Below are 26,395 nucleotides of genomic sequence, written 5' to 3' on the forward strand. Positions count from 1 at the left end.
TCTCTATAAGTCTTTCTGCCTATCCATCCATCCATCCATCCATCCATCCATCCATCCATCTATCCATCCATCCATCCATCCATCCACCCATCCATCCATCCATCCATCCATCCATCCATCCATCTTTTCTTTTATTTTATCATTTATCCATGTTTGTTTATCTGATCATCCATCCATTAATTAATCTTTTCTTTTATTTTATCATTTATCCATGTTTGTTTATCTGATCATCCATGCATCCATCCATCCATGTTTATCTGTTCATTCAAATACATACAGTATGTCTACACATTAATTTCTATCTGTTCATCCAATCAAATCTCTATATAAGTCTTTTCTACTCATCCATCTGTCCATCCATCTATCCATCTGTCCATCCATCCATCCATCCATCCATTTATCTGTCAATTCTATGAGATGACTAAACAATAATGTGAAGATGCCACACCACAGTAATATCAATATTTTAGATGTTTTAGAAAGACAGCAAGCATACATTAACTAAAGGCATTTACAAGAAAAAAGAAAAAAATATATTTTTTTTTTGTTAAGGCACTGGCAAACCTGCCAGTGACACAGAAAATGAGTATGTTTTCACAAGTATCTTCAGTACAATATATGAGTGGGTGTGTGCTTCAAACAATATACAGTATATTCGTTATTACATAACATTACCTCTGGTCATGTGGGTGCGTGACAGTACTCACTGAGGTAACCTTGAGACTCTTTCTGCATGGTGGTGATGGGACAGTCCTTGTGTGTCAGTAAAAGCTGTTTCAGTTGTGTCACCTCGTTCTTCAACATGGTGACCTCGTTCTGCCAACAAACACAAAGATAATATGAAACACTCACCAAAAACCCTCAGTGTTTACAGGAATTCAATAACATGCTGCTAGTGAAGTATTCAATCATACACTATTGCTACAAGCATAAAGGAAACATTTTTTTCTTTCCTCGTAGCAACTCAAGTTAATCAAAACTAAATGTCCCTCATTATTTTCCAGATAAAAAACATGCATATTTCATAATAGCGCAAGTTTCCTGGATACAGACCAGCCTGTATTTGAATGCTTAAGAGTTATTGTCTATTGAAATGCCTTCAGAGTTTAAGATTAAGTTTGAGCCATGTTTGGGAAATCACATTTGTGACAGTTAGCCCCTATGGTTCCTCACAATGCAAACAAATCTAAACAAAGGCACACATGTTTATGATGTTCTTTTTTGTCATAAACCATACCGATACTTAACGTAATTATGACAAAACATGTCGAAAAAAAAGTCTCTGGTGGATATATTGGCAGCTTCGCATCAAACCTCCCAGCAGACACACTGAATTAAAGGCCAGACAAGTCTGGGTCTCATTAGAAAACCTCATAATGAACAGGCGGTGAATTCTCTGCAATTACTGTTGTGGGAAACAAGAGCGTCTGATCACACCGAGTTCTCAAATTTGATTAAGTGATTAAGCAGAAGCGATATCAAAACATGGCAGTGTGTCAGGGATGTTTGGTGAAGAAGAATCCCCGCTTTGACAGGTACCATGTTTGTGACTGTGGGGTGAATATTTCTGGAAAGGCTAAACAAGCCTGAACAGTGGGACTATGGGAGTGCCAGGGTGTCTATGAGCATTCTGTCCCACCTCGTCAAACTATGCAATAACAAAGAAAAACAAACACATTCAACATGTTTTTATTCTATTGTTGCTTGGAACAAGGGCTGGGTGAAATTGTATCTCAGTGTTTCAGATTTTTTTAAAGTATCAAATATATATCTTTAAATTCAAGCATTTTATGTTAATTGGATAAACCTTAAACTAAAGCAATTTTAATTTAAAATAATAACAAAAAGTTTTAAATTTTATGGTGGCTTGAGAAAGCCAACATACTGTTATACTACACAAACTTCTATTTCTTCCATCTTCTTTACATTAATTTATATGTGCATCTCCTCCTAAACCATTCAAGCTACAAAAACCAAACCTCCAAGCTGCTCTGACTCGGGTTGCTATATCTTTTCTAACTGATCTGACTTACGGTTTTCCGAAAACTAACCCAGAAATTTCTGAAAAGTTCCAATGACTTAACATTGGACCAAACTTTGTGACCTCATAACTTTGCGCCAGACTGTCATACAATCTTAAGTTTGGGCTTATTTAACTCAAACTACTAATCTTGCAATCTTCCATTGTAAAAAAAAAAAAAAAAAAAAAAAAAAAAAAACTGCCATTGACTTTACATTGGACATACTAACAACCAGAGCTTGACATTAACTTTTTGATCACCAGCCACTGTGGCTAGTAGATTTCCAATGTTACTAGCCACATGAAATTTTCACTAGCCACAATTCTGTTGTTGGGAAATCATATTTTATATGCAGAAATTTCACTTTGACATGCTAAAATTACTTGATTAATTTTGAACCATTAATTAATCAATTAATTATTTAAATGATACTAGTACTTATGTATTACATACTAGTACTTATTGATTAGGTACTAGTACTTAATCATTAGAAACCAGTACTTATTAAACATAGACTGGTACCAATTCATTAGAAACTAGTAACTATTAAATAGACACTAGTAGTTTTTCATTAGTACTAGTATTTATTTATTGGACATATATTTAATTGTTATTGTTATTTTGTTGTTATTGGACATAACATTTATTTATTGGATATAGTATCTTTACCATTACTTGTAACAATTCTTATTTTACTAGTCAGTTCTGCTTTATTTGCTTGTCTTATGTTATGACTAGTTCAAATGGAAGAGTAGAGTTCAATTAAACATTTTACTAGTAAAATAAAGATTTTTACTCGTAACATTTCAAACAAGTGCTAGTATTTAATAAATGTGTACTAGTATCTTTTAAATGAGTTGTAGAATTTATTTGATAAGTTATAGTATCTATTTAATAAGTATTAATATCTAAATAATAAGCACTAGTGTCTATCAAATAGATACTAGTATCTAATAAAAAGAACTAGTGTCTAATGCAGGGGTCACCAAACTTGTTTCTGGAGGGCCGGTGTCCTGCAGATTTTAGCTCCAACCCTAATCAAACACACCTGAACAAGCAAATCAAGGTCTTACTAGGTATACTTGAAACACCCAGGCAGCTGTGTTGAGGCAATTTGGAACTAAACCCTGCAGGGACACTGCCCCTCCTGGACCGAGATTGGTGACCCCTGGTCTAATGAGTAAGCACTAGTGTCTAGTATATGTATTTGGGGTAAATGGGGTCACTACAGCGGAATGAACCAAAAACTTATCCAACACGTTTTTATGCAGCGGATGCCCTTCCAGCTACAACCCATCTCTGGGAAACATCCACACACACTCATACACTACGGACAATTTAGCCTACCCAATTCACCTGTACCACATGTCTTTGGACTGTGGGGTAAACCAGAGCACCCGGCGGAAATCCCTGCAAACGCAGGGAGAAATGTGTCTAAATTCCACACAGAAACTGACCCAGCCAAGGCTCACTATATATATATATAACCTAACCCTATATAACCTAACCCTAACCCTAATATATATATTAAAAGTGCTAGTTCCTAAAGAATAAGCACTAATATCTAATGAATAAGCACTAGTATGTAATGAATAAGCACTAATATGTAATGAATAAGCACTAATATGTAATGAATATGCAATAGTGTCTAATAAATAAGTAGTACTAATTTGCACTGTCTGTATTTTGCACTGTCTGGAGACAGCACCTAAGCTTTTCATTTATCATAGTACACATGCTGCTGATGATGCGAGAACAAAAGTGATTTGATTTGATTTGACTTCATGGAAAAGATATTAGTATCTAAAAAATAGCACTAGTAACATGAAAATAGATACTAGAATGGGTTATAGATTAAATGTCAAAACAGCTTGCCATATGCCTCTTGCTGTGTAAGAGGAACCTAAGAATTGAGCTCCTGAACATATTTAAACATGTCAAAAAAGACAGAGAATTGTTGGATTGAACTTGTGATGTGTGCAGTTCTCTCTATCTTAAGTTTCCCAACCAGGAGAATAAACTCACTGAACCATCAGAGTTGAATGATGTGTCATGCATGACAGGGCCATCAGTGATGATAGTTTACAGCAGAGTACACTTTAATTCACATACTGTATAAGGGTAACTATACACTGTACAGTATGTGACCTTGTTTCCCATTAACCTGCATGTGTAGCAAACATTCATAGTGAGCATCAATTTAGCTCTTATGAGAGAGAGGGTGAGAGAGAGAGAGAGAGAGAGAGAGAGAGAGAGAGGGGGGGCAGTGAAAAAGACAGTGAAAGACAAAGAGAGAGAGAGTGTGTTTCTGAAAGTAATGTCTTTCTATGCCCTTGTTTTCAATAATATCCAGATGCAGAGCAGCAGACCCACACATGTTTCAACCCACACAATCTAGGCAGGGGCGAACCATTTATGGATGTTAATGTTATTAAAGTCTTCTCAGACCTTGTCATCAATAAATGTTTATATATGTGGATAATAAATAGTGTACAAAATAGACAATAATGTATACTATTTTACAAATATGGCAATCAAGACAGGTGAATGGGGAACGTTGTTTCCAAACGTCATTCTATATAATAGACTGAACAGTGTCAGTCATCATAGATGATCAGTCAATATTTATCTGACAGAGTCAGTATAGCAGATTTTTTTATTTTTTAGAGATCTAAATTGGACAGGTTTAATTTATTTAATGGATTTATTCTAATGAAGAAAATAGTACAAAAAAGCCAAAAAAAAAAAAAAACTGCAGTACATTACAGGGGTATATTCACCACCTAAAACGCAACCGATTAGAAAATAATTGAAAAAAAAAATTGAAGCTAGGTTAGCCTAGCTGCCTCATACGCTAACCATTTAACAGCTTAGTTCATGCACAGCAGGAGAGGTGACATTTACAAATAATCTAACAGTAACTAATTAAACCGTGATCTCCCTTTTTAGCCAAAAAGCCTGATAGATTAATTATTGTGCAGTGAAATATAGTCTTACTAACTGACAAGGAAACACGCATGGACAGTGCTTCTACATCATTCATTCATACAAAGAACAGCCAGAAAGGGTAAATTGATGGATTTGTGCTGAATATTAGCACCACTTACTCATAACAATGTACAGTACCTATAACTGTCTTAGTATTTTAGTATGTTTCTGTGCTTTTTACACCGTTTCTACTCTACTTTGCAGTTACTGTAAGTGGAATGAATAAATACATTGAAATACAAATAAGTATATATAGTATAAATATATACAAAGTATAAATTGCATAAGTGGACTCATAGATTTTCCCTACCAGCAAATAATAATCTGACACCAAATATAAAAGTAGACACAAACCGGCTATAACATTGTCACCAATGACTAAATCTTCAAAAGACAGACAAAAACAACAGTGAATTGTAGAGCTGACATGGGCATGAGGGTTATAAATTACTGAAAACCAGCTGTGAGTAAAGTATATTGACTGCAAGAGCTCAGATTGTGATCACATTTTGGTTTTGTTCAGTTGATATGTAATTTTAAATATTCGTAGCTTGAAACAGATGGAAATATGATTGCTATTAGTATGACTACTAGACAAAGGCTTAAACGAAGCTGTGCTCATAATATTGAGCGGGAAAAAAGAATAAGACAGCTGTGAAACATAACCTGCTTTGTATTTTTGTAGGAGACACAGTTTAGATCTTTTCGTGGTATGAGGTGTGTAAGTTATTGCCGTCTATCACTAAATGTTTCAGGAATATTGGAACAAAACCAACTTAACTCCGCACCTTTAGCGGCCCTCACAGAGTTTGATTAACACTGGCATCTCTCCCCTTGGGTTTTTGGTTTTGAAAAGGGAAAAAATTCCACCACCCTGGCCAAACATTTAGGATATCGGTTATCAGATTTGCACAATTCTTATGCATAACGCTCTGGCCTGTTTCCCTTGCTCGAAAGCTTGACAGAGCTCCTGCGCGTAGCTACGGTTACTAAGCCTCGATTGGTGGGTGGTGGTCTTTGGGTGTGGCTAGCAGAGGGTCAATTGGGTAAGCTAAATTGCCTGTAGTGTGTGTGTAAATGAGTGTGTATGGATGTTTCCCAGAGATGGGTTGCAGCTGGAACGGTATCCGCTGCATAAAACATGTGTTGGATAAGCTGGTGAAGATTTTAAAATTCGTTGTGATATAATAATGAAATGATGACTGAAATGGGAAACCCTAAGCCGTTCACAGTCACGGACGGTCTTGAGCACCATATTTGTGAAATACAGTAGGTGGCGATAACGCTCCTAGGAAGTTAGTCGTCATTAAACAAGGAAAAATAGAAGAAGACTGATCCATTTTCCATAAATGGTTCGCCCTGCTTAGATCGCGGCTGTTTCTTAATTCCAAAAACGCAGAAAACAGACTTTCGTTCATTCATATGAAGAACATTTTTGCCAGGTTACCTCGAAAGAATGAATTAAGGAGACAACAAGAATAGAAAACGCGTCCTGTAAGAAATGAGGTGCTTGTGATCTCATCCTCAATATCAAGAACTCATCTAGGAACTTTCAAGCGTCCTCCGTTCTTGAGTTTTGTAACTGAACTTTGACGGTTGATAATGACGGTATAGAAGAACACAGGAACGCAGTAGAAAGCATATTGAGAACCAGCCCGTGTGTTCTGGATTGTGTGCAGAAATGTGTGTGGGTCTGCGGGTCTGCAACTGGATATACAGTATCTCCTTGTTTTGCCACAGAATTGCTTCACCAGGTCATAAAACCATGTGGTACACAACTTTGTCCAAGCAATTTCCACATAAACTCATTTGTGACATGTATATGGACAGTCTTCTCACTGTTAGAATTCACACATGCCTTAAAGGGTCACAAAAAACCAAAACACATTTTTTGAGCTGTTGACAGTAATATATGTGTCCCATGCTGCTAAAAACACTATTAGGACACATATATTACACGAAAAGTCAAAATTAGTTGTTTTTGCGTTACTTTGAGCAAATTCGTTCTTCAAGTTTGAAAAAAAATTTGAAACTACGTCACAGCAATTAGATCCTTGCGTGTATTACAGTGTGAGGAGTTGACATCTGTACCTGGGAGTTCAAGTCTTGGTTCAAACCAATTAGCACGCTCTATTGTGTATGCGGTGCAACTTCATTAATATGCATGATAGCTTCCAAGAATGTTTTTACCTGATAAAGTGTTGAGGCGGCAGAGAGATGCCACGTGTTGCTAAAACAAGTGAACGAACAAGAATTGTTTGGAGACTGGTCGTCAGTTTTGCGTTTTTAAATGTGCTGGAGTGAAGGTTTTGTTTTCATTTTCCCTCTATGAAAGCGCAGCTGGACTGACGTGTTGACTACAGTGTACGCGTCAAACGCCAGAAATTTGTCTGTACGGAACATTGTTTACCGAGAGCTTTTCGCATTTGGACATGGTAAAATCCGGATTAGCCGCTTTTCTCCTTTTAAAAAAGATGCGGCTCCAGTTGGTGTTGATTGTCTTATCTCTACATTCATTCATTCAAAGGCAAAGTTAGTTCATATCGTCAGCAGTACTCTTCAGTGTTTAAAGACAGACCTTAGTTAAAATGATTTTTCAGTTTACAGTGCGTTAATATCACTAAAATATTATGGACTGAAAGATCCACTGTAAATGCTGCTCTCCGAGTGTAAACACTGCAATCAAACTATTACCGTCATGTAGGATTTTCGCCGCATTTTGTGACAGGATAGTCTATACACACACAGCTTTCTGATGCTACCTAACGAGTGCATCTAAGTTACAGAGAAATGTGGAAGGTTTTTTTCTCTTATACGACGTGTGGTATCAAACATTCCAAAATCACTGTCACTGTCATTAAACACAATCACTGTCTTTCCCCTCTGCGTCTGTGTGTTTGTTTTGTTTCTGTGAAAATCAGCACATGCCCAAATGGAAACTCCCATTTTTATCCAAATCCTTCCCTATTTCCCTCCTCAGACACTCCCATCTAAGCAGAGCTAGACACACTCACTTTCCTGACTTTTTCCAAACTAGAGGTGTGGAAACACCCTGCTTCAACAGGGGGTTTAACGGCCCTTTAAGTTGTTAATGCAACTAACATCACCCTCTGTCAGAAAATAAAGACTACAACAGGTTTCCTCTTGTAGCTACCAGCAATATATTAAATTATTAGCTTTTTGCAAGGCATCTGTGAGCTGTTTTGAACTTGCTTAAACAGAGACATTTCCAAGGACATCTCTGAGCAGGGACAGGCTACCAAAAAGAGTAGGAAAAAGTACCCTAGTAGGAACTTTTGATAAGAGGGCGATGTTGCCCAGAAGTCAAAAAATGTAAATTAAAAGGTTCAAATCACACTAAGTGCAACCAGCAAACCATCCGCAAGACAAGTTGCTCAGGTTGAATGATGTGGCGTGATGGGGAAACCACCTTACTGCAAACAAAAAACAACAACCTCAATCTAACCTAAAAAGGTTGGGCTGATGTGATTGTCTGGTTTTATAGAGGTTTAAAACATGTGTCATCTGGTAGGCCATCTGGCCAGTCAGCTAAACCACCTAAATACCCATTTGACTGGGTAGAGTTTAGACTGGTGCAAGCTATACTACACACACCTCCAAAAATAGTCCTACACGAGATCAATCTTTCAGGTAAATCTCTACGCAAATGCAAGGACCAATGAGAGCCCAAATGGATGTGTTCGAATGGAAATCTCCCATAGATGAGATGTGCCGTGATGCTCTGAGGTTTTACTAGCCTACAAACCACACATTCATCTGCAGCTGGCTGTGCTCTGGTTACTCTGTAGACCTCAATAACCCATTGACCCTTCCCTCCTCACAGCCGTCCCCGTCTGCTCTCCATCTACAGTAGCTTCAGCTGTCAAACGAAGGCTGTTTATGAGCTTCTGTGGTCTAGAGTAAGCTAATACAGAGTGAAATATGAAGCCCCGTGTGCAATACATCTCAGTGTGTGTTCCAGAGTCAAGTGCACTTTAACGCTTAAGAACAGAGGCCTTGAGCTGAGGAGAAGTGTGCGAGTGAGTGATTCTGACCTGCAACTGCATGTTGGTTTGGGTGAGTTCCTCCGCTTTCTTCTCTAGCGACATCACCCAGACTTTCCGCTTTTGTCTGCAGCGTGTGGCGGCGGCCCGATTCCTTTCAAGAAATTTCCGTCTGCGCTCATCTGGGTCTTCGTCCACGACCCGTCTGCGACGACCTCCGCTGGGCGGTGGGGACTGAAGGGTCTGCGTGGGCTGCATTTGCTGAGCAGCTGGGGATAACTGTAAAACATTTACATCCAGTCATTTAGCAGATGCTTCAGTCCAAAGCAACTTACAATTGATGAGGCATTCAGCAATTCAACAAGAGGCAATACACAAAAGACATCCTAGTTACAGAAACACAAAAAAACATTACGATTTTACAGAGTCAGACATATTCCACACTGCAAAAAAAAAAAAAAAAAACGGCTGTAATTTTAATGGTAAAAGTGCTACAGTAAAAATCTGTTACCTGGTTAACACCAAGTTTTCTTACAATATCTGGGGAATATCAACACATTGGCTTTCCCAGAACTCTCTACATTTTTAGTTTGACATTACTATGTTGCTATTATGGGTTAGCACTGTTGCCTCACAAAAAGATCGCTGGCTTGAGTCCCAACTGGGCCAGTTGGCAATTCTGTGTGGAGTTTTTCATGTTCTCCCACATGGGTTTTCTCCAGGTGTTCCAGTGTCCCCTACAGTCCAAAGACATGCACTATATGCGAAGTAACTAAATTTGAATGTAGTGTATGATTGTGTATGTGAATGTCAAAGTGTATGGGTGTTTCCCAGGACTGGGTTGCAGCTAGAAGGGCATCCACTGTGTAAAACATTTGCCAGACTATTTGGCAAACTCTGACAAATAAGGGACTAAGCTTAAGCAAAATGAATGAATAATTGAATGAATGAATGATACTATTATAAAATTTATTGCACTTTAGTGTCATATGTATATATGTCATAATGGTGTTTAGTAGTTGTGTCAGTAGCTATGTTACGCATAAAAAAAACGGTTGATGGAAATGCCAAGCTGCAAGCTGAACATAAATTTTGAAAATGTGCGTAAAAAAAAAAAAAAAAACTGAACTTTTTACTCGATAAATAAAAGATGTGCGAAAATTACGTTGGAAATGCTTTTTACCGAACAAATTCCAGTATGTGCATAAAAACAAAACATGTGTTTTGTTATTTGAGATCATTTGATGATAAAAGTGTGTTGATGATAAAAATGTTTTAGTCATTCTAAAACGCCTTAACCATCTCAGTATTAGTGTTATTATTTTATTAATTACCTTCAGAACTGTCTCCACGTCTCACGCCTTCAAACGCCACCATGCGTTCATAGCATGTCGGCATCGTATTCTGAGGTGCAAGTCATTTATTAAATAAGGAAAATATTCACGCAGCTTCTCCTACCGCAGCAAATTCTGTTTTTACTGGGACAGTTATTCAAAAGATTTTTGTCCTCTTTGACTCATTGGATGGAAACACTGCCTTATTTGCACATCTTATATGTGATTATGTTTTGCACATAAAAATAAATTGCATTTTTGGATGGAAACATTGCTAATGCCTATTTGTGAGTGCATGCACCAAAAGACGTGATGTGTGCGATGTTAATGACTTCTGGTTTGCAACATTATAAAGAATATTTTGTTTTGTTTTTGATAAATGTATTGTTTTGTTTTCAAAAAATTAAGGAAAGTCCCTTGAGTGTCAGTAAATGGTGAGGAAATTACCATTTTTGGGGGTGAACTACCCCATTTTTGAATGTTGACATTTTAACCCTCTATTTAAGTTTAAATATGGTAGTTTACTGAAAAAAGGTGATTATATCTTATTTTAACTGAAAAATTCTGTCAACTACAGTTGACAGTTTTTATCGTAAAGTTACAGATTTTTTTTACTGTGCAGATTCAACATTTTTGTTGTTGATCCTAACATTGTTCTTGTCCAAAAATGTAATCCAAAACCTAATACCCAAGTTATTCTTAAAACCAGAGGGCAATGGTGAAAAATTGTCACGCAAAACTGGACATAAACAGTAAACATATCTCTCAAATCTGATAGGATAATTAAAATAATGTTTCAGAGGAACATGTTGGTAAAATCCCTTCAAGAACCATATTCATACTCATAAACCTGGCTGCTGGTCAGTCACCTGTCTGACATCTCATCGCTCAGACCACTTCTAGCCAAAAAGTTCCTGTCTGGGAGTTTTCTTTAAAACAACATGCGCTCTGTACACGTGGCCCTACTGCTCTGTGATGGACATCTGGGTGTGAGAAACAGCAGTGTGATTTACAGGGCGCTCCACCCTCATAAAGAGGTGTCAGGGCCCAGTTTTCCACCACACACGTCCACTCGGACCAATGCTCTGTGACACCCTGAGAAACAGGGCCACTACTGGCGCACGGGGTCTATAAAAAGCTTCTTTGACATATGCTTGGCAGTAGCCATGTTTGCCGTCTTTAGATCATTACTGGTTTCTGGAGGCGATGGAAAATGCTGCAGCTTTGATGGTTTGTATGTATACAGGGCCCCTTATTCGGCTTAATAATACATTAAAGCAGAACTTCTGAATCACAAAAAGATGGATTTAGACATCTGAAAAAGTCTCAAGACCTGAAGGTTAGGGCAAAATGACTATTATTTGAAATAAATGGAAAAAATAGTCTTACAGTTGTCAGGTTTCAAGAAATGTAGTGGTTTTTTTAAGCACATGGAACATGTATAATACCATGAAATGGTTTTTAAATTTTACAACAACTTACTCATTATCAGTGTAGGGCCCGTTCCTTTAAAAAAATAATTAGTAATAGTTACTACTAGTGATATCCCCAAGTTACATAATAATTAAAGTAATTACCAAGGAAAGTAACTGTTGCAATACTTCTAATTGGGGCAAATCTAATTGCTATTATATGACTATAACATAAATGTAAAACATTTTACACTAAACTATTTTAATGTTGTTGTGGGATGATGTGAGAGACAACAGCAGCATGATCTCAACTATATATGTAGTTGTTATTGTGTTTAATTCAGATAATAAGTGATTGTGGTGGAGACAAATTAGGTTTTATTTGTTTTGATGTTGTTGCTTTATGTCCTCCTGTCGTAGCAGAGCTCACTTTACCTGCATAGCCACAAATTTGTTGGTGTCATGTGTCGACATGAGGTGCTTCATTAGATTAGAATCAACAAACAATAACTCATTTCATTCTTTATGATTAATCTCATTATTTTTGTGGGAATAATCAAGATTAATCACACAGTCACTGTTGTAGTTTAAATAGTGTTGTTATTATCACTTAGTTCTAGAAACAGCACTTGTCTGTGTTTGATATTACATATGACTTTTTAAATATTAATAATATTTAAAGGTATTTTTCACTTCAAAATAAAAAATTCTATCACTATTTCTTCACACTTCAAATTGTATAAATGTATATTTTCTGTTGAATATGGAAGGGACAATTTTCAAAAAAATGTTGGCAATCATAATTTCTAAGATTCTGTATTATTTTTCATCATTAACTGTCTTGTAATCGGCAATAATTTAAAATATATACTCTAGTGTTTATCAGAAGATAAAAAGTTCATTTTCAGTCTTGGGTGAATCGATTCTTTAAGAAATTGTTATGACCATATATCTATATATTCGTTCATTCATTTTCTTTTCAGCTTAGTCCCTTTGTTAATACGGGGTGGCCACAACGGAATGAACCACCAACTTATCCAAGATATGTTTTATGCAGCGAATGTCTTTCCAGTTTCAGACTGTGGGGGAAACTGGCGCACCCAGAGGAAACCCACACAATCATGGGGAGAACATACAAACTCAACACAGAAATGCCAACTGACCCAGTCAGGGCTCGAATCAGTGACCTTCTTAATGTGAGGCGATCGTGCTACCAATATTATATTATTCATTCATTCATTTTCTTTTCGGCTTAGACCCTTTATTAATCTGAGGTGGCCACAGTAGAATGAACCCCCAAGCTATCCAGCATATGTTTCCCAAATTATGTTTAACAGAGCAACGACATTTTCACAGTATATCTGATAATATTTGTTCTTCTGTAGAAAGACTTATTTGTTTTATTTCGGCTAGAATAAAAGCAGTTTTTACATTTTTCAAAAAACATTTTAAGGTCAAAATTATTAGCCCATTTAAGCTATATTTTTTGATGGTCAACAGAACAAACCATCAATAACTTGCCTAATTACCCTAACCTGCCTAGTTAATCTAATTAACTTAGTTAAGCCTTTAATTGTCACTTTAAGCTGTATAGAAGTGTCTTGAAAAATATCTAGTCAAATATTATTTACTGTCATCATGGCAAAGATAAAATAAATTAGTTAGTAGAAATGAGTTATTGAAACTATAATGTTTAGAAATGTGTTGAAAAATCTTCTCTCTGTTAAAAAGAAATTTTGGAAAAAATAAACAGGGGGGCTAATAATTCAGGAGGTTTAATAATTCTGACTTCAACTATAGTATATTTAATTCATCTGAGCTCACCAGTGTCATCATCACATGTTTTTCCAAATATTGCAGACTTAAAACCTCAACAACCTGGCATCAACACCCCTGGATAGCACCCCAAATCTGGCAACCACAACCCAGCTTGTTACCTGTGAAGCAGCAGAGTGCATGGCTTGATGTGGTGAGGTCTGATGTCCGTGTGCGGGGTGCATGTGGGCCGGGTGGGAGTTGTGGTGCCCGTGGCTCTGTGGGTGGTGATGGACACTCTGGGCATGGCTGGGGTGGTGGTGGCCATGGTGTGGGTATCCATGCGGGGGACCCTGCATGTGCTGGTGAGGGTGAGAGTGCATGTGGTGGTGCCCGGTCTGATCCTGCCGTGAGGGCATCATCTCCATCATATGACCCATGGAGTTCATGCTGCCATTCGCCATGCCCCCTGGATGGTGGGCAAGAGCGGCTTTCAGTCTCTGAAGAGAAAAAAGGGGGAAATTTTGATATTTATATAAAGTATTATCTATAGTCTTTTTTATGATGCACTTTCTAATATAAAAAAAAATATATATAATAAAATCACACAATTTTCAAATGTTTTTGATTAATAAATTACAATAAAATTTGTTTTAGATTTTTTACTTTAAAAATAAAAAGAATGAACAAACGAACAAATGAATGTACAAATGAATAGTAGATGAACAAATGAATGACAAACAAACAAACAAACTAATTCAGGTTTTTGATTGAAAAATAATAATAAAATAAGGAAAAGAAAAAGATGTGCAAAAAAAGTGTACATGCAATAGGATAACTGCGACCCTGGAGATAAATGTGAAACAAAATCCATACAAAAATGTGGTGGAGATTCACAAAGAGTGGACTGCAGCTGGAGTCAGTGCTTCAAAAACCAATACGCACAGACACAGTATCCAGGAGATGGGTTTCATCTGTTGCATTCCTTTTATCAAGCCACTCTTGAACAACAGACAACATTAGAAAAGTCTCACCTGGGCTAAAGACTGGGCTGCTTCTGAGAAAATCTATGGGGTATTGTGAGGATGAAGATGCGATATGGCAGAGCCAATAATGCAGAAAAGCTGAAGGACCCTATCAGAGCAACCTGGACTCTCATAACACCTGAACAGTGCTACAGACTGATTGACTCCAAGCCACGCCACATTGCTGCAGAAATTGAGACAAAAGGAGCCCCAACTAAGTATTTACTGCTGTGCCAACTTTCTTTTACTTTTCATGTTTATACTTTTCATTTAGCCAAGATTTTAAAAAATCCTTTCTTTGTATTGGTTTAAGAAATATTCAATAAATCTGGGGTAAATCTTGGGGTTTTCATTAGTTGTCATTAAAACCCACAAAATTAAAAATCATTCATTCATTTATTTTCTTTTCGGCTTAGTCCCTTTAATAATCTGGGGTCGCCACAGCGAAATGAACCATCAACTTATCCAGCATGTTTTTATGCAGCGGATGCCCTTTCAGCCGCAACCCATCTCTGGGAAACATCCACACACACTCATTCACACACAGTCATACACTACGGACAATTCTACGGACAATTTAGCCGACCCAATTCACCTGTGCCTCATGTCTTTGGATTATGGGGGAAACTGGAGCACCCGGAGGAAGCCCATGCGAATGTAGGGAAAACATGCAAACTCCACACAGAAACGCAAACTGACCCAGCGAAGGCTCGAACAAGCGACCTTCTTGCTGTAATGTGACAGCACTACCTACTGCGCCACTGCAACGCCCAAAATTAAAAATATAAAATACAAAAAACAAAGGATAGATGGAAAAAGAAAGAAAGAAAGACAGAAAGAAAGAAAGAAAGAAAGAAAGAAAGAAAGAAAGAAAGAAAGAAAGAAAGAAAGAAAGAAAGAAAGAAAGAACAAAATTATTTTTTTTCTTTTGCTTTTGAAAACAATAACAAAATTTCTTCATAAAACAAGACAAATCTTTTAAAATCAACAATCTTGGTTGCCCCACCAAAAAAAAAAAAAAAGTTTAATTATGCATCTGTACCAAAAAAAAGGCAAAATACTGATTTGTTGAAATCCCAGTTAACATGACAGAACATGGCTGTCTATTGAGTCGACAAGCGAGTGATTAGATTTTTCCAATAGATTAAACGTAACCGTTCACCCATTTTGTGACGTACACAAATGTCCGGTCTGATCCCGTCATTTACCATCTCACCCACACACCTACACACCCTTTTACACACCCAAACACACAGTTCCACAATCTGTCGTCACTGTGAAAGAGCCTCATCTGAAGACCAGGCCCAGGGTTGGCAGTGGGAGAGGTCTCTGAGGACTCTCTCCTCTGATTTTGGCCATTTCCCTGTCGGCCTACGCACTGTTGCTTCAAGCGTGTGGTCTACTTAAGCTTTCACCCAGGGCTGGTCCTGGAGTCTAGGACTTTAGAGGCGTCTGTGTTTGGAAAATGTTTACCTGACTGCTCTTTCTCTCACAGAGCTGTTTTTCTGGGCAGCTCAAATAAGACAACTTGGGGATCTGAAAAAAGCCACAAGTATAAACATACATGGCTGCCAAGATATGTCCGATGGTTTGATCTGTTGACAGCGCATGTAGATGAAATATTAAAAAAGAAGAAAAAGTACATAAGCATGTGCATATATACTGCATGTATATGTCTGTGTCCATTCAGGTTGACTCCTATTTTTAGAGTGTTGAGTCTATGTTATATATTTCCACAAGAGGTGAGTTGGACTTTATGTAAGAAATGAGTTTGAGATTTAAAAAAGCAAACAAAACACAAACAAATTTAGTCAAATACAGTTGTGAATGAAAGAAAACATCAAGTGAAGTCAAGCGAGGATAATCCTTTCTCGGAAAGTAAGACTTAAAAAAATGACACAAAATGATATTTAAAAATGCACTCTGTATGATTTTCTTTAGATTCAGTAATTATCATTTGCACAGAATCCAAAATCACACGCCTTCTTATTATATAGTAGGTTATGTGAAACTGATAGGTATGTCTGAATTCATAGCAATGGGCAAGAAGAGTCTGGAAAACCTGCTCTAATATTTTCACTGAGATTCTGAATTTGTCCAGTGGAATCTTCACTATGAAATCATTTATGAATTTGAGAAGTGAATGTGTGTAGGTCATGTGATAATGATCACACTTTCAATTTTACTCAACCTTATTCACTTCCTTCTAAAAATTCTTATTAACAGTCTTAATATAAGTTCCCACTCAAATGCAGTGTGATTTAAGGCACACCCTTAAGTCAGTTAGTTCAAAATGGCCGCCTCTGTTAGACAACCCACTCAAACAAGTTAATTAGATTTTCAATATAAATTAATGCTTAATCATCTAATGTAAGATAAAATGCATCAAACTCAGTTTCATTTTACACATATTTTACAAAATTAATCTTAGCAGGTTAATTAGTTTGTGATTTCAAAATGGCCGCTGTAAGAGGCAACACGCTCAATGTAAATAAAAAACTTTAGGCCTTCAATACGAAATGAAGTAAACTGTGAGATATTATACCAAAAAATATTCATGGGGTCAATTAAAAACCAACAGGAAGAATGAACCTAGTTGACAATTGAGACTACAGGTCATTTAGAGCAGTGGCTCCATTGTGGGGGTCGGGACCCCCCCTGGGGGGTTGCAGGACAATGATGGCTTGGTGATTTCCAAAAATGGAATTCCTTTTATTAAACTATTATAATTACCATATTTGATTCATAATCTACAGAAGAAAAAATGTAGGTAATAGTTACATTAAAAAACAACATCCAAATAAAAAGCCATCAGCCTTTTATTTTTTGCAACCCCTGGGGTGATTACGTTATATTAAAGACACAGCAGATTGATTTTATGGCACCAAGTTAAACTTCCTGACACCTTTACAGCACTTACGTACATTAAAAATGAATACAGGCCACAACTGAACATAAAGGATGGTCTCCGAGAAATGTTCTCAAAATTAAGTGATGAATAGTTCAATATTTTGGTGTGTGTAAGGTTTATATGTTTAGACCCACCTTAGATAATATTGGGGGTCACAAGTCACTGGTATTGTAATTTTGACTGAAATTTTGGGAACCCCAGATTGAGACTAAGGGTAAACAAAAGAAAAAAGCAATTGATCAAAAGCTTTGTGTAAATGTTTTCCTACCAACAGTTTAAATTAATTGTAATCCAACACTATTGCAATCTATCATCTGCCATTTTCAAGATGAATTAGTTTTGACACAGTTTAACAATAAGTTCTTGTCATGTTTTATTAACATTTACTAACTACAGCAAATAAACTGTGATCAAGCCCATTTAAAAAAATGATATATAGAAATATACAGTATGCAAATTAGAAATACGAGATACATATTTAGATTTTACTTCTTATCTCATGTATGCAACAGAACAAACCATTATTGTTCAATAAATTGCTTAATTACCCTAACCTGCCTAGATAACCTAATTAACCTAGTTAAGCCTTTCAATGTCACTTCAAACTGTATAGAAGTCTCTTGAAAAATATCTAGTAAAATATTATTTACTGTCATCATGGCAAAGATTAAAGAAATCAGTTATTAGAAGTGAGTTATTAAAACTATAATGTTTAGAAATGTGTTGAAAAATCTTCTTTCCGTTAAACAGAAATTGGGGCAAAATAAACAGGGTAGCTAATAATTGCAAACTTTTCTTTTAGGTGCAGATAGTTTTCTTGAGGGAAACATCACAAAGAACAGACATTGTAATTCTCCACAGACAGCGTCCATAATGACAGAAAGACGTGTCTCTGTCATTCTTGCAGCTCTGTAGATGCTGTCAGTCAGAAAGACCAGTGTCCAGAACTCAGTGTTTGTAACAGGCAGCACATTCACTCTCCGAAGTCTAGGCCAGCTGTGGACCGTACAGTATGTCAGTGCCAAGCACAAACCAAGAGCACAGCATCCCTTTCTTCTCAAACTGGTCAACCTGTAAGATGTCTGTTTTTCATTCTCTGAATCATCCCCTAGTTACTATTTACCAAAACAAAACCCAAATTGGTCTGATAAGTTGCCGGCTCAAGCCAAGCAAAGCCATGCCGTTCCTCCCTGACTGCTGGAGCTGCCAGTGTTTTCTGCCTTCACACATTTACTGCCAAATGCACAAGTGCTAACCTACCCACCCTTAGCAGGCATTAACACTGTTTTCACCCACCCGCTGTATGTTAATCCACTTTACCTCAACATTATAAAAGATATCTACAAGTATTTATTAAGGATTTACATATGTTGTGATTCACAAATGTTTTGCAATTATTTACTGATGTAAATTATGATGTGATTTAGTAATTTAAAATAATATAATGTATTAGAAGTAATATACAGAGGAATAAGTGTGTAAAATAACAGAAAATGTACTGGCAAGTTTTTTGTACCATAATAAACGACACCAACTCAAAGAACATTTCATTTTAAACTATTAAAAATGTTCATAAAAGTCAAACTTTTCAGGGTAAAAAGTTGTTGGAAGAAAGATCAAGGCCTCATAATGTAATTCAACAGCATAAATAAATAGGATAAAAAAACAGTGCAGATGGACAATGACACAAAGCATACTGCAAAGACAACAAAAGAGTTTTTAAGGGAAAGTGGAATGTTATGCAATGACCAAGTCAATCACCTGACCTGAATCCAGTTGAGCATGCATTTCACCTGTTGAGGACAAAACTGAAGGGAAAATGTCCCAAGAACAAGCAGGAACCGAAGACAGTTGCTAGCAGAGCACCACCAGGAATGGCATTAAAGGTTCATGAGACCCTCAAGTACTTTTTTAAGATTTTAATAGATTTGTGTGTGTTGAGCATCAGTTAAGACAATATTAGCACCTGTTAGCTTTAATTGTGGGAAAAACTGGATAATTTTGAGCTTTTGTCAGCTAATTTCAGCTTCCGGGTTTAAAATGATTTTTGGGGTGGGATCAAAGTTGGCGACGTAGCACAAAACTGCAAGTGCAAAGATGACGCCTCGGTTTCTCATTATTATTCATAGCAGAGTTTGCTTATCCTATGAGAAGAGCATGCTTCTAAATTATTCATGACTGCACGTGCGTTCCGAAAGCAAGGCAGACCTGCCAGTGCCAAGCTGTGAGACACAGACCCACGGCACACAGTATTTAGCTGTTCATGAAGGGTCATACGTGTTTGTTTCCATAATCCATGAGGTTTGTTGCATGTTTTTCCCCGCGATGCTGTCAGGGCCGATACAGCAAAGCTGTTTGTGTGAAGCAAGCAGTTTTGTCGGGAGAGAAGTACGAGAACTGGAGAATGGCGGACGTTGTCTTTTATCAGGAGTTCATTCACATTTTGACACATCGCTGTGCTACTGTGTTCGCCTAAATCCTTACCAACAGGGCTAATGGTTAAAATAGACAGGGCAAGAAACTCTGCATTCAGATCTATGAACACAATTATCTTTATAATGATATAAATTGTGGTTATCTGTATTTGAAATTACGAATAACAAATGTAGCAGGGCATTAAATTAATGTTTATTTCTTTAAATTTTAACTTTGTAAACTATAAAATCATGTGTCTCCTCACGGTTTGTGTCTCCTTTTGTGGGCTAACTGATAACAGTTCGCTCCCCTCCTTCTCCTCTGCTGGCCACGCCCACTCCTGCCCTTTGCTCGCTCAGCTCCAAGCCCATTATGATGCATCTTTTGAAAAATTTCTGAGCTAGACCTGAACCGAAAGTAGGTATGTATGTTAATCTACTTTAACTCTACACTATAAAAAAATATCTATTTATTAACAGTTTACGTATTTTGTGATTAACAAATGTTTTGCAGTTATTTACTGATCTGATTTATAACGTGATTAATTGGTTTGAAATAATAAAATGTATTAGAAGTAATATAGAGAGGAATAAGTGTGTAAAATAACAGAAAATGTACTGTCAAGTTTTTTGTATCGTAATATACAACACCAACCATGACAATATATCATTTTTTACAACAGTCCTGTTTGGTTCTTGAATCTGATTGGCTGAGACCCATGCTCTATTTTGCCACTAACATCACTCAAAGGCCTCTTCACCCTTCACCTTTGTGTATTACTCCGCCCACATACAGTCAGCAACAAGCAGAGAGACACTACAGTTATTAAACAAATATTACTGCTGTTAGACAACATAATGTACTTTTGAGGCTTTTTAAGTCTAGAATGTAGTTATTTAAATTGCAACTATGCAATTTATTTATAAGAATAGTGCCTATTTTAAAATATTTACAATTTCTGAGAGAGCTTGTCGACAGCCATTAGCTTGCCATAGAGTAGACCAAAGACGGTTGACATTTTCTATTCACAAGATGGCGACAGAAACGCATAATAAGCCCTTACGCTTAGAAGATTATACCAGTCTGAACTACAGCAGATCATTATTAAACTGGTAAGCATGCTTGCCAACATTCCCGTTTTTCCTGGGAGTATCCCGTATTTAAGACCAGTCTCCCATAACCATCCCCAGTTTTTTATCTCTTTCGGACAACTCCCGTAATTTACTTCCCGTAATTTTGTTGTTTTGGTCATTATAAAATGCCTTACCGTTTCAGTATTAGTATAATTATATTATTAATGGCCTCCAGAATCAAGAGCATCTGTGCTCCGCGTTTGATACCTTCAAACGCCACCGCGCATTCACTGGATGTTAAGATTGCTTTCTGAGGCACAAATCATTTATTAGATGAAGAACAGATTGACGCAGCTTCTCCTATTGCAGCAAATTCCATTTTTACGGTTGATATTTGGCAACAGTTAATCTGGAAGTGACGATTTTGTTCGCTTTGACTCATTGGATGGAAACGCTGCTTGATAATCTAGTTTTGCGCATAAAGTTCATTCGCATTTTTGGATGGAAACATAGCTACTGTAAGAAGATATCTCTGTAGATGGATGGCATTTCATGTCACGTTCAGCCTTATAGTTAAAATATCTTAAAGTGTGAGCAAAAGTAGCTGCTTTGTCATTACTTTAGACATTACGCTATCGAGAATCATTCAAACACTAGCTCTAAAGTGACATTGTGAATTAATAACGGCTTCTGCTGTTTTGATGTCAGCTGCAGATGTGAATGAATGGCGGAAGAAGGTACAGTAGTTCCTAATAAAAAAAAAAGGGTTTTTAGACTCTCCGTGTTTGGTTTTACTTATTTATATTGTGCCATCAAACTGTTGTATAAGTGCAATATTACACTCATAGCAGTGCGATATGGTTGCAGCCTCGTGCCAACACATGCCTCCCATCAATGCTAATATACAGCCATATCGTACTGCTACCCATGTGATATTGCTCATTTAACCTTTTAAAAATGTTCATAAAAGTAAAAAATTTTAAGGTAAACGTTGTTGGAAGAAAGATCAAGGCCCTTAATGCAATTCAAAAGCATAAATTATCAGGAAAAAATATAAACATGTATCATAAAATACATAAGACTGCTCAATTACAGCATTTTCACAGTGCAGGCAGCACAGTAATAATAACCAAGCATTACCTTTATCACCATTTCTGCTGCAGCATGCAAAACATTTGCCGTAAAGGAAACACCGCCAACCACAGAGGCACAGAACCTTTCTATTTTCTTTCCCCCTGAGTCTGACATTTGTGCATAAGTCTAGTACATAATTGTGAGCATTATTTATATTTGTGTCTGGATTTTGCAGTGAAGCAGAGCCAATGAACAGGGGTTTCATTTGAAAACATTACTTTTTAAATATTTAAATGTATTTTTAGCACTTGATTTCAAAAGTTTTTTTTTTTGAGAAATGAACAGTTTAATGCAAAAAAGGAGGATGATGTGCTGATGATTGGCATTTAACAAGATTTCAAGTTAATAACATAATACATCAAAAGGCAAAAAAGAAGCTCACCTTGAAATGCATTTATAGTGAATAGTATTTAACATGCACTGAGCACTTTTGTGCACTTTGTACAAACAAAATAAAACAAGACTGATAGTATGTCGACAAGTACCCCTTTTTTTGATACACCGTAAATGTATTTTAAGGGAAGCTTTTCAAGGTGAAGCTTTAACTGAGCTCAGGTACATTCTGTTTCCACTGATAATTCTTGAGATGTATCAGCAGCTTAATTGGAGTTCACCTGTGGTAAATTCAGTTGATTGGACATGATTTGAAAAGGCATACACTTGTCTATATAAGGTCCCAGGGTTGAGAGTACATGTCAAAGCACAAACCAAGCATGAAGACAAAGGAATTGTCTGTAGACCTCAGAGACAGAATTATCTCGAGGCAGAAGGCTGGGGAAAGTTACAGAAAAAATTCTGCTGCTCTGAAACATTTATGTGTACATACACGAATATGTGCATACATGTACCTATATGGGTACTAACAGCTGAAGACAGAATTATTAGCCCCCCCTGAATTATTATCCCCCTTGTTTATTATTCCCACCAATTTCTGTTTAACGGAGAGAATATTTTTTCAACAAATTTCTAAACAAAATAGTTTAATAAGTAATTTCAAATAACTTATTTATTTTATCTTTGCCATGATGACAGTAAATAATATTTGACTAGATTTTTTAAGACAATTCTTTACAGCTTAAAGTGACATTTAAAGGCTTAACTAGGCTAATTAGTTTAACTAGACAGGTTAGGTTAATTGGGCAAGTTATTGCATTGCATAACAATTATTTGTTTTGTAGACTATCGAAAAAAATATATAGCTTAAATGAGCTAATAATTTTGACCTTAAAATTCTAGCAGAAATAAAACAAATAAGCCTTTATCCAAAAGAAAAAATATAAATATTTCCCAAATGATGTTTAACAGAGCAAGAACATTTTCACAGTGTCTGATAATGTTTTATTCTTCTTGAGAAAGTCTTATTTGTAGAATAAAAGCAGTTTTACATTTTTTAATAACCATTTTACGGTCATAATTATTAGCCCCTTTAAGCTAGATTTTTCTTTAATTGTAAATTCTTTCCATGTGGGGTAGAATGTGTTCCACAAAAATGTTTCTGCTTACAACACTGATTACAATAAACGTTTCTTGAGCATTAAATCAGCATATCAAAGTGATATTTAAAGCATCATGTGGCACTGAAGAACTAATGTTGCTTAACTTATTTAGAGCATAAGTTGACAATAGGGGAACATTTTAAAATAAAATGTCATGCTTTTGTTCATGTTTATATTCATTTCTATACAACACAATACTAATATTTAAATTTTAGGTTAAGTAAACAATATTCGGTAGAATATCCCTTACTTTTTATTAAATAATATTTTACTTTGATTCGTATATTTTTTTAACAAATTATCTCTTGTAAATTTATATTGGTATTCAGAAATTCTAGCACAATAGTTGATTTATATGTAAATTTAAAAGTATAGTTCTCCCAAAAATGAAAATTCGGTCCTCATTTACTCACCCTTTACTTGCTCAAAACCTATTTGAGTTACTTTCTGCTGTTGAATCTAAAATAATAAGATATTTTGAAGAGAATAGTGATTGTTAAGACCCATTGATTTTTTTATAGTATTTGTTTTCCTACTCTGAAAGTCAATAGAAACCAAAAAACAGCATTCTTCAAAAATCTTGTGTTGTGTTTAATGGAAGAAAGAAACTCAAAATGATTTAAAACTACATAAGGGAAAATAAATGATGAAGTCGTTTTCATTTTTGGGTGCCCTATACCTCCCTTTTAACATGAAATTTTAAACTCTTAAAACTGTTCATGGCTAAAATAAACAAACATTCAAAACTGTTCAAAACAAAGCAAGACATGTATCCCTATCTAACATCTATCTCAATTTCACCACACATCACAAAATGTGACATCTCTAATATGTGCACCAAGACAGAGAGTATCAGAATCACAGGAGCCGAGGGACCATCTTTCATCCATTAACATACTTGACATCCTGGGGTCACAGTGCACAGAAACACCTCTAACTGATTGCGATACCTGTCAATCAACAGCGCCCTCACTTTGACTGGTCCAGGACAGCTGTGCACCTATATCTCCCTCCCTCGCATTCAGGGTAGATTGGGCAGAGCTCCAACCTATTGGAATGCTATTGTCAGGAGCCGCAATGCACTTAAAGAGGAGACAAGCAAAGGATCTCAAGGTCAGAATTTAAAATGCTAATACTGAAAACAGTATTCTCATAAAGAGTATTCTCTCTCTCTCTCTCTCTCTCTCTCTCTCTGTTAAAACTGTTGGTAAAGCGATGTTAACAAATATTTATCTTTCTCACCCCATTAGATATCATAGGATAGCGCATCGGACTACCGCAGCTGAATTTACGGTTGGGTTTGTTTTACTTGGGATTATGTTCTCACCACAAACAAACCGCTCTAGGGTTCTTTGGAACTTTTTTAGTCCGCTTTTGGTGCACACTTGAGTAAAATTGATAAATTTACACCTGCCCAAACAAACCGCACCAAGAGAGGAAACAAACTCTAGTGCGATTTAACCAAACTAAGTAAGGCAGATGTGAAAACACCATAAGACATTTAAGTAAATTTAGTAAATATGCCTTTGAAAACATCATTATTGGTGTCCATCTTGAGACAAAACAAAGTCACTGATATATATCAAGATCAATCTGTCAAGTTTTTAAAGCTGAAACAGCTCAGACTTGCAGTTTAGTTTGGGACTAGGCTTAAACATTGTTTCTAAATCCTGCGGAATTATTGTTTATACTACATGGCTGTTAAATGGAAATGTGAAAATGCAGAATTCACTTCAAAACAAAAGGCTTTTGAGATGTATGAGAAACTAGTCTCACACATAAAAGCTGTTTGAAGACAAAAACCTGACAAATGTATTTAAATACACCAATGTTTATATGTGTGGTAACTGCAGAATAAAATCTGAAAGGCAAATTAATTATTAGACCAGTTTTTTTCTTCACATCATGGCCACATCATCATCTTGGGTTTTAGGGTTAGGCTAACCTTAACCCTAACCAGAACCCCAACCCTAACACTAATTATTTATTTTGTATGTAATATATAACCTTTTCTCTTTCTTTTTTGCTGTTTCCTATCGAAATACCTTAAGTCAACATTGATTCCTATCCAGTTAATGCTCTACCAAAACCCCAGCTGGCAATTAAGAATAGGCCACTTTTTCCAATCCAATAAATAAATCAATAAATTATGCAAAAAGCACACTCACATCTTCATTGCTAAGCACAGGCACACTAATGACTTTCATATATGATAAGGTACTATAACTAATATCATGACATGACATTTTGGGACATTACTTTCATTAGTATTATTGGACATGGCTGAAGAGAATGAGTTGAATGGATGTCAACAAAGACGAGGCTTCAGTAGGCTAATTCTGCCTTTTTTGAGGAAGCACCTCACAAACTGACAGCCTGTCTGCTACTGTTCAGCATGTTCATAACAGTAAACCCAAATTTTGGAGTGAGCTATATTTGGAATTTACAGTAAAATAAAATCAAGAGAATTTGCAAACAATTTTATGTCTGCTAATAGTGATGGACTGAACGTCCAAGCAAGTACAGGACATGAAAATGATGTCAGGTTGACATTGTACCCCAACATCATGGGACCTTGCATTTTGTTTGGAAATGAATATCAGGTTGACATTAGAACCCAACGTCAGGGCGACATCAATGTCCAACATTGAACAGATGTTGGATTTTGGTTACTTTCCAAAGCACCTTAAATAACAACAAAATATCAACATGCAGCGATGTTACAGCTTGACATTGTGTGGATGTTACCAATATGGTGTCTATCAGGCTCTATGGATTTTGGTTGCCATACCTGAAGAATAAATGTCAATATTTGACGTCAGTATGA

At 36.4% G+C, this 26,395-nt stretch overlaps 2 protein-coding genes across 3 annotated transcripts in view; both read right to left on the bottom strand.

Annotated features, from left to right (window-relative positions):
- tax1bp1b (Tax1 (human T-cell leukemia virus type I) binding protein 1b) overlaps positions 1 to 26,395 on the bottom strand; it is a 350,945-nt gene that overhangs the window by 27,098 nt on the left and 297,452 nt on the right. The window lies entirely within an intron of this gene.
- creb5b (cAMP responsive element binding protein 5b) overlaps positions 1 to 26,395 on the bottom strand; it is a 166,510-nt gene that overhangs the window by 3,615 nt on the left and 136,500 nt on the right. The window contains exons 8-10 of the mRNA XM_087286902.1: positions 13,697 to 14,014; positions 9,065 to 9,292; positions 708 to 816 (exon numbers count right to left, since the gene is read on the bottom strand). Of these exons, the coding sequence (XP_087143028.1) occupies positions 708 to 816; positions 9,065 to 9,292; positions 13,697 to 14,014 (655 nt within the window). The remainder of the gene's footprint in view (positions 1 to 707; positions 817 to 9,064; positions 9,293 to 13,696; positions 14,015 to 26,395) is intronic.

The sequence above is a fragment of the Danio rerio genome, chromosome 16, assembly GCF_052040795.2.
Source record: "Danio rerio strain M-AB ecotype USA chromosome 16, GRCz13ab, whole genome shotgun sequence".
NCBI classification, from domain to species: domain Eukaryota; kingdom Metazoa; phylum Chordata; class Actinopteri; order Cypriniformes; family Danionidae; genus Danio; species Danio rerio.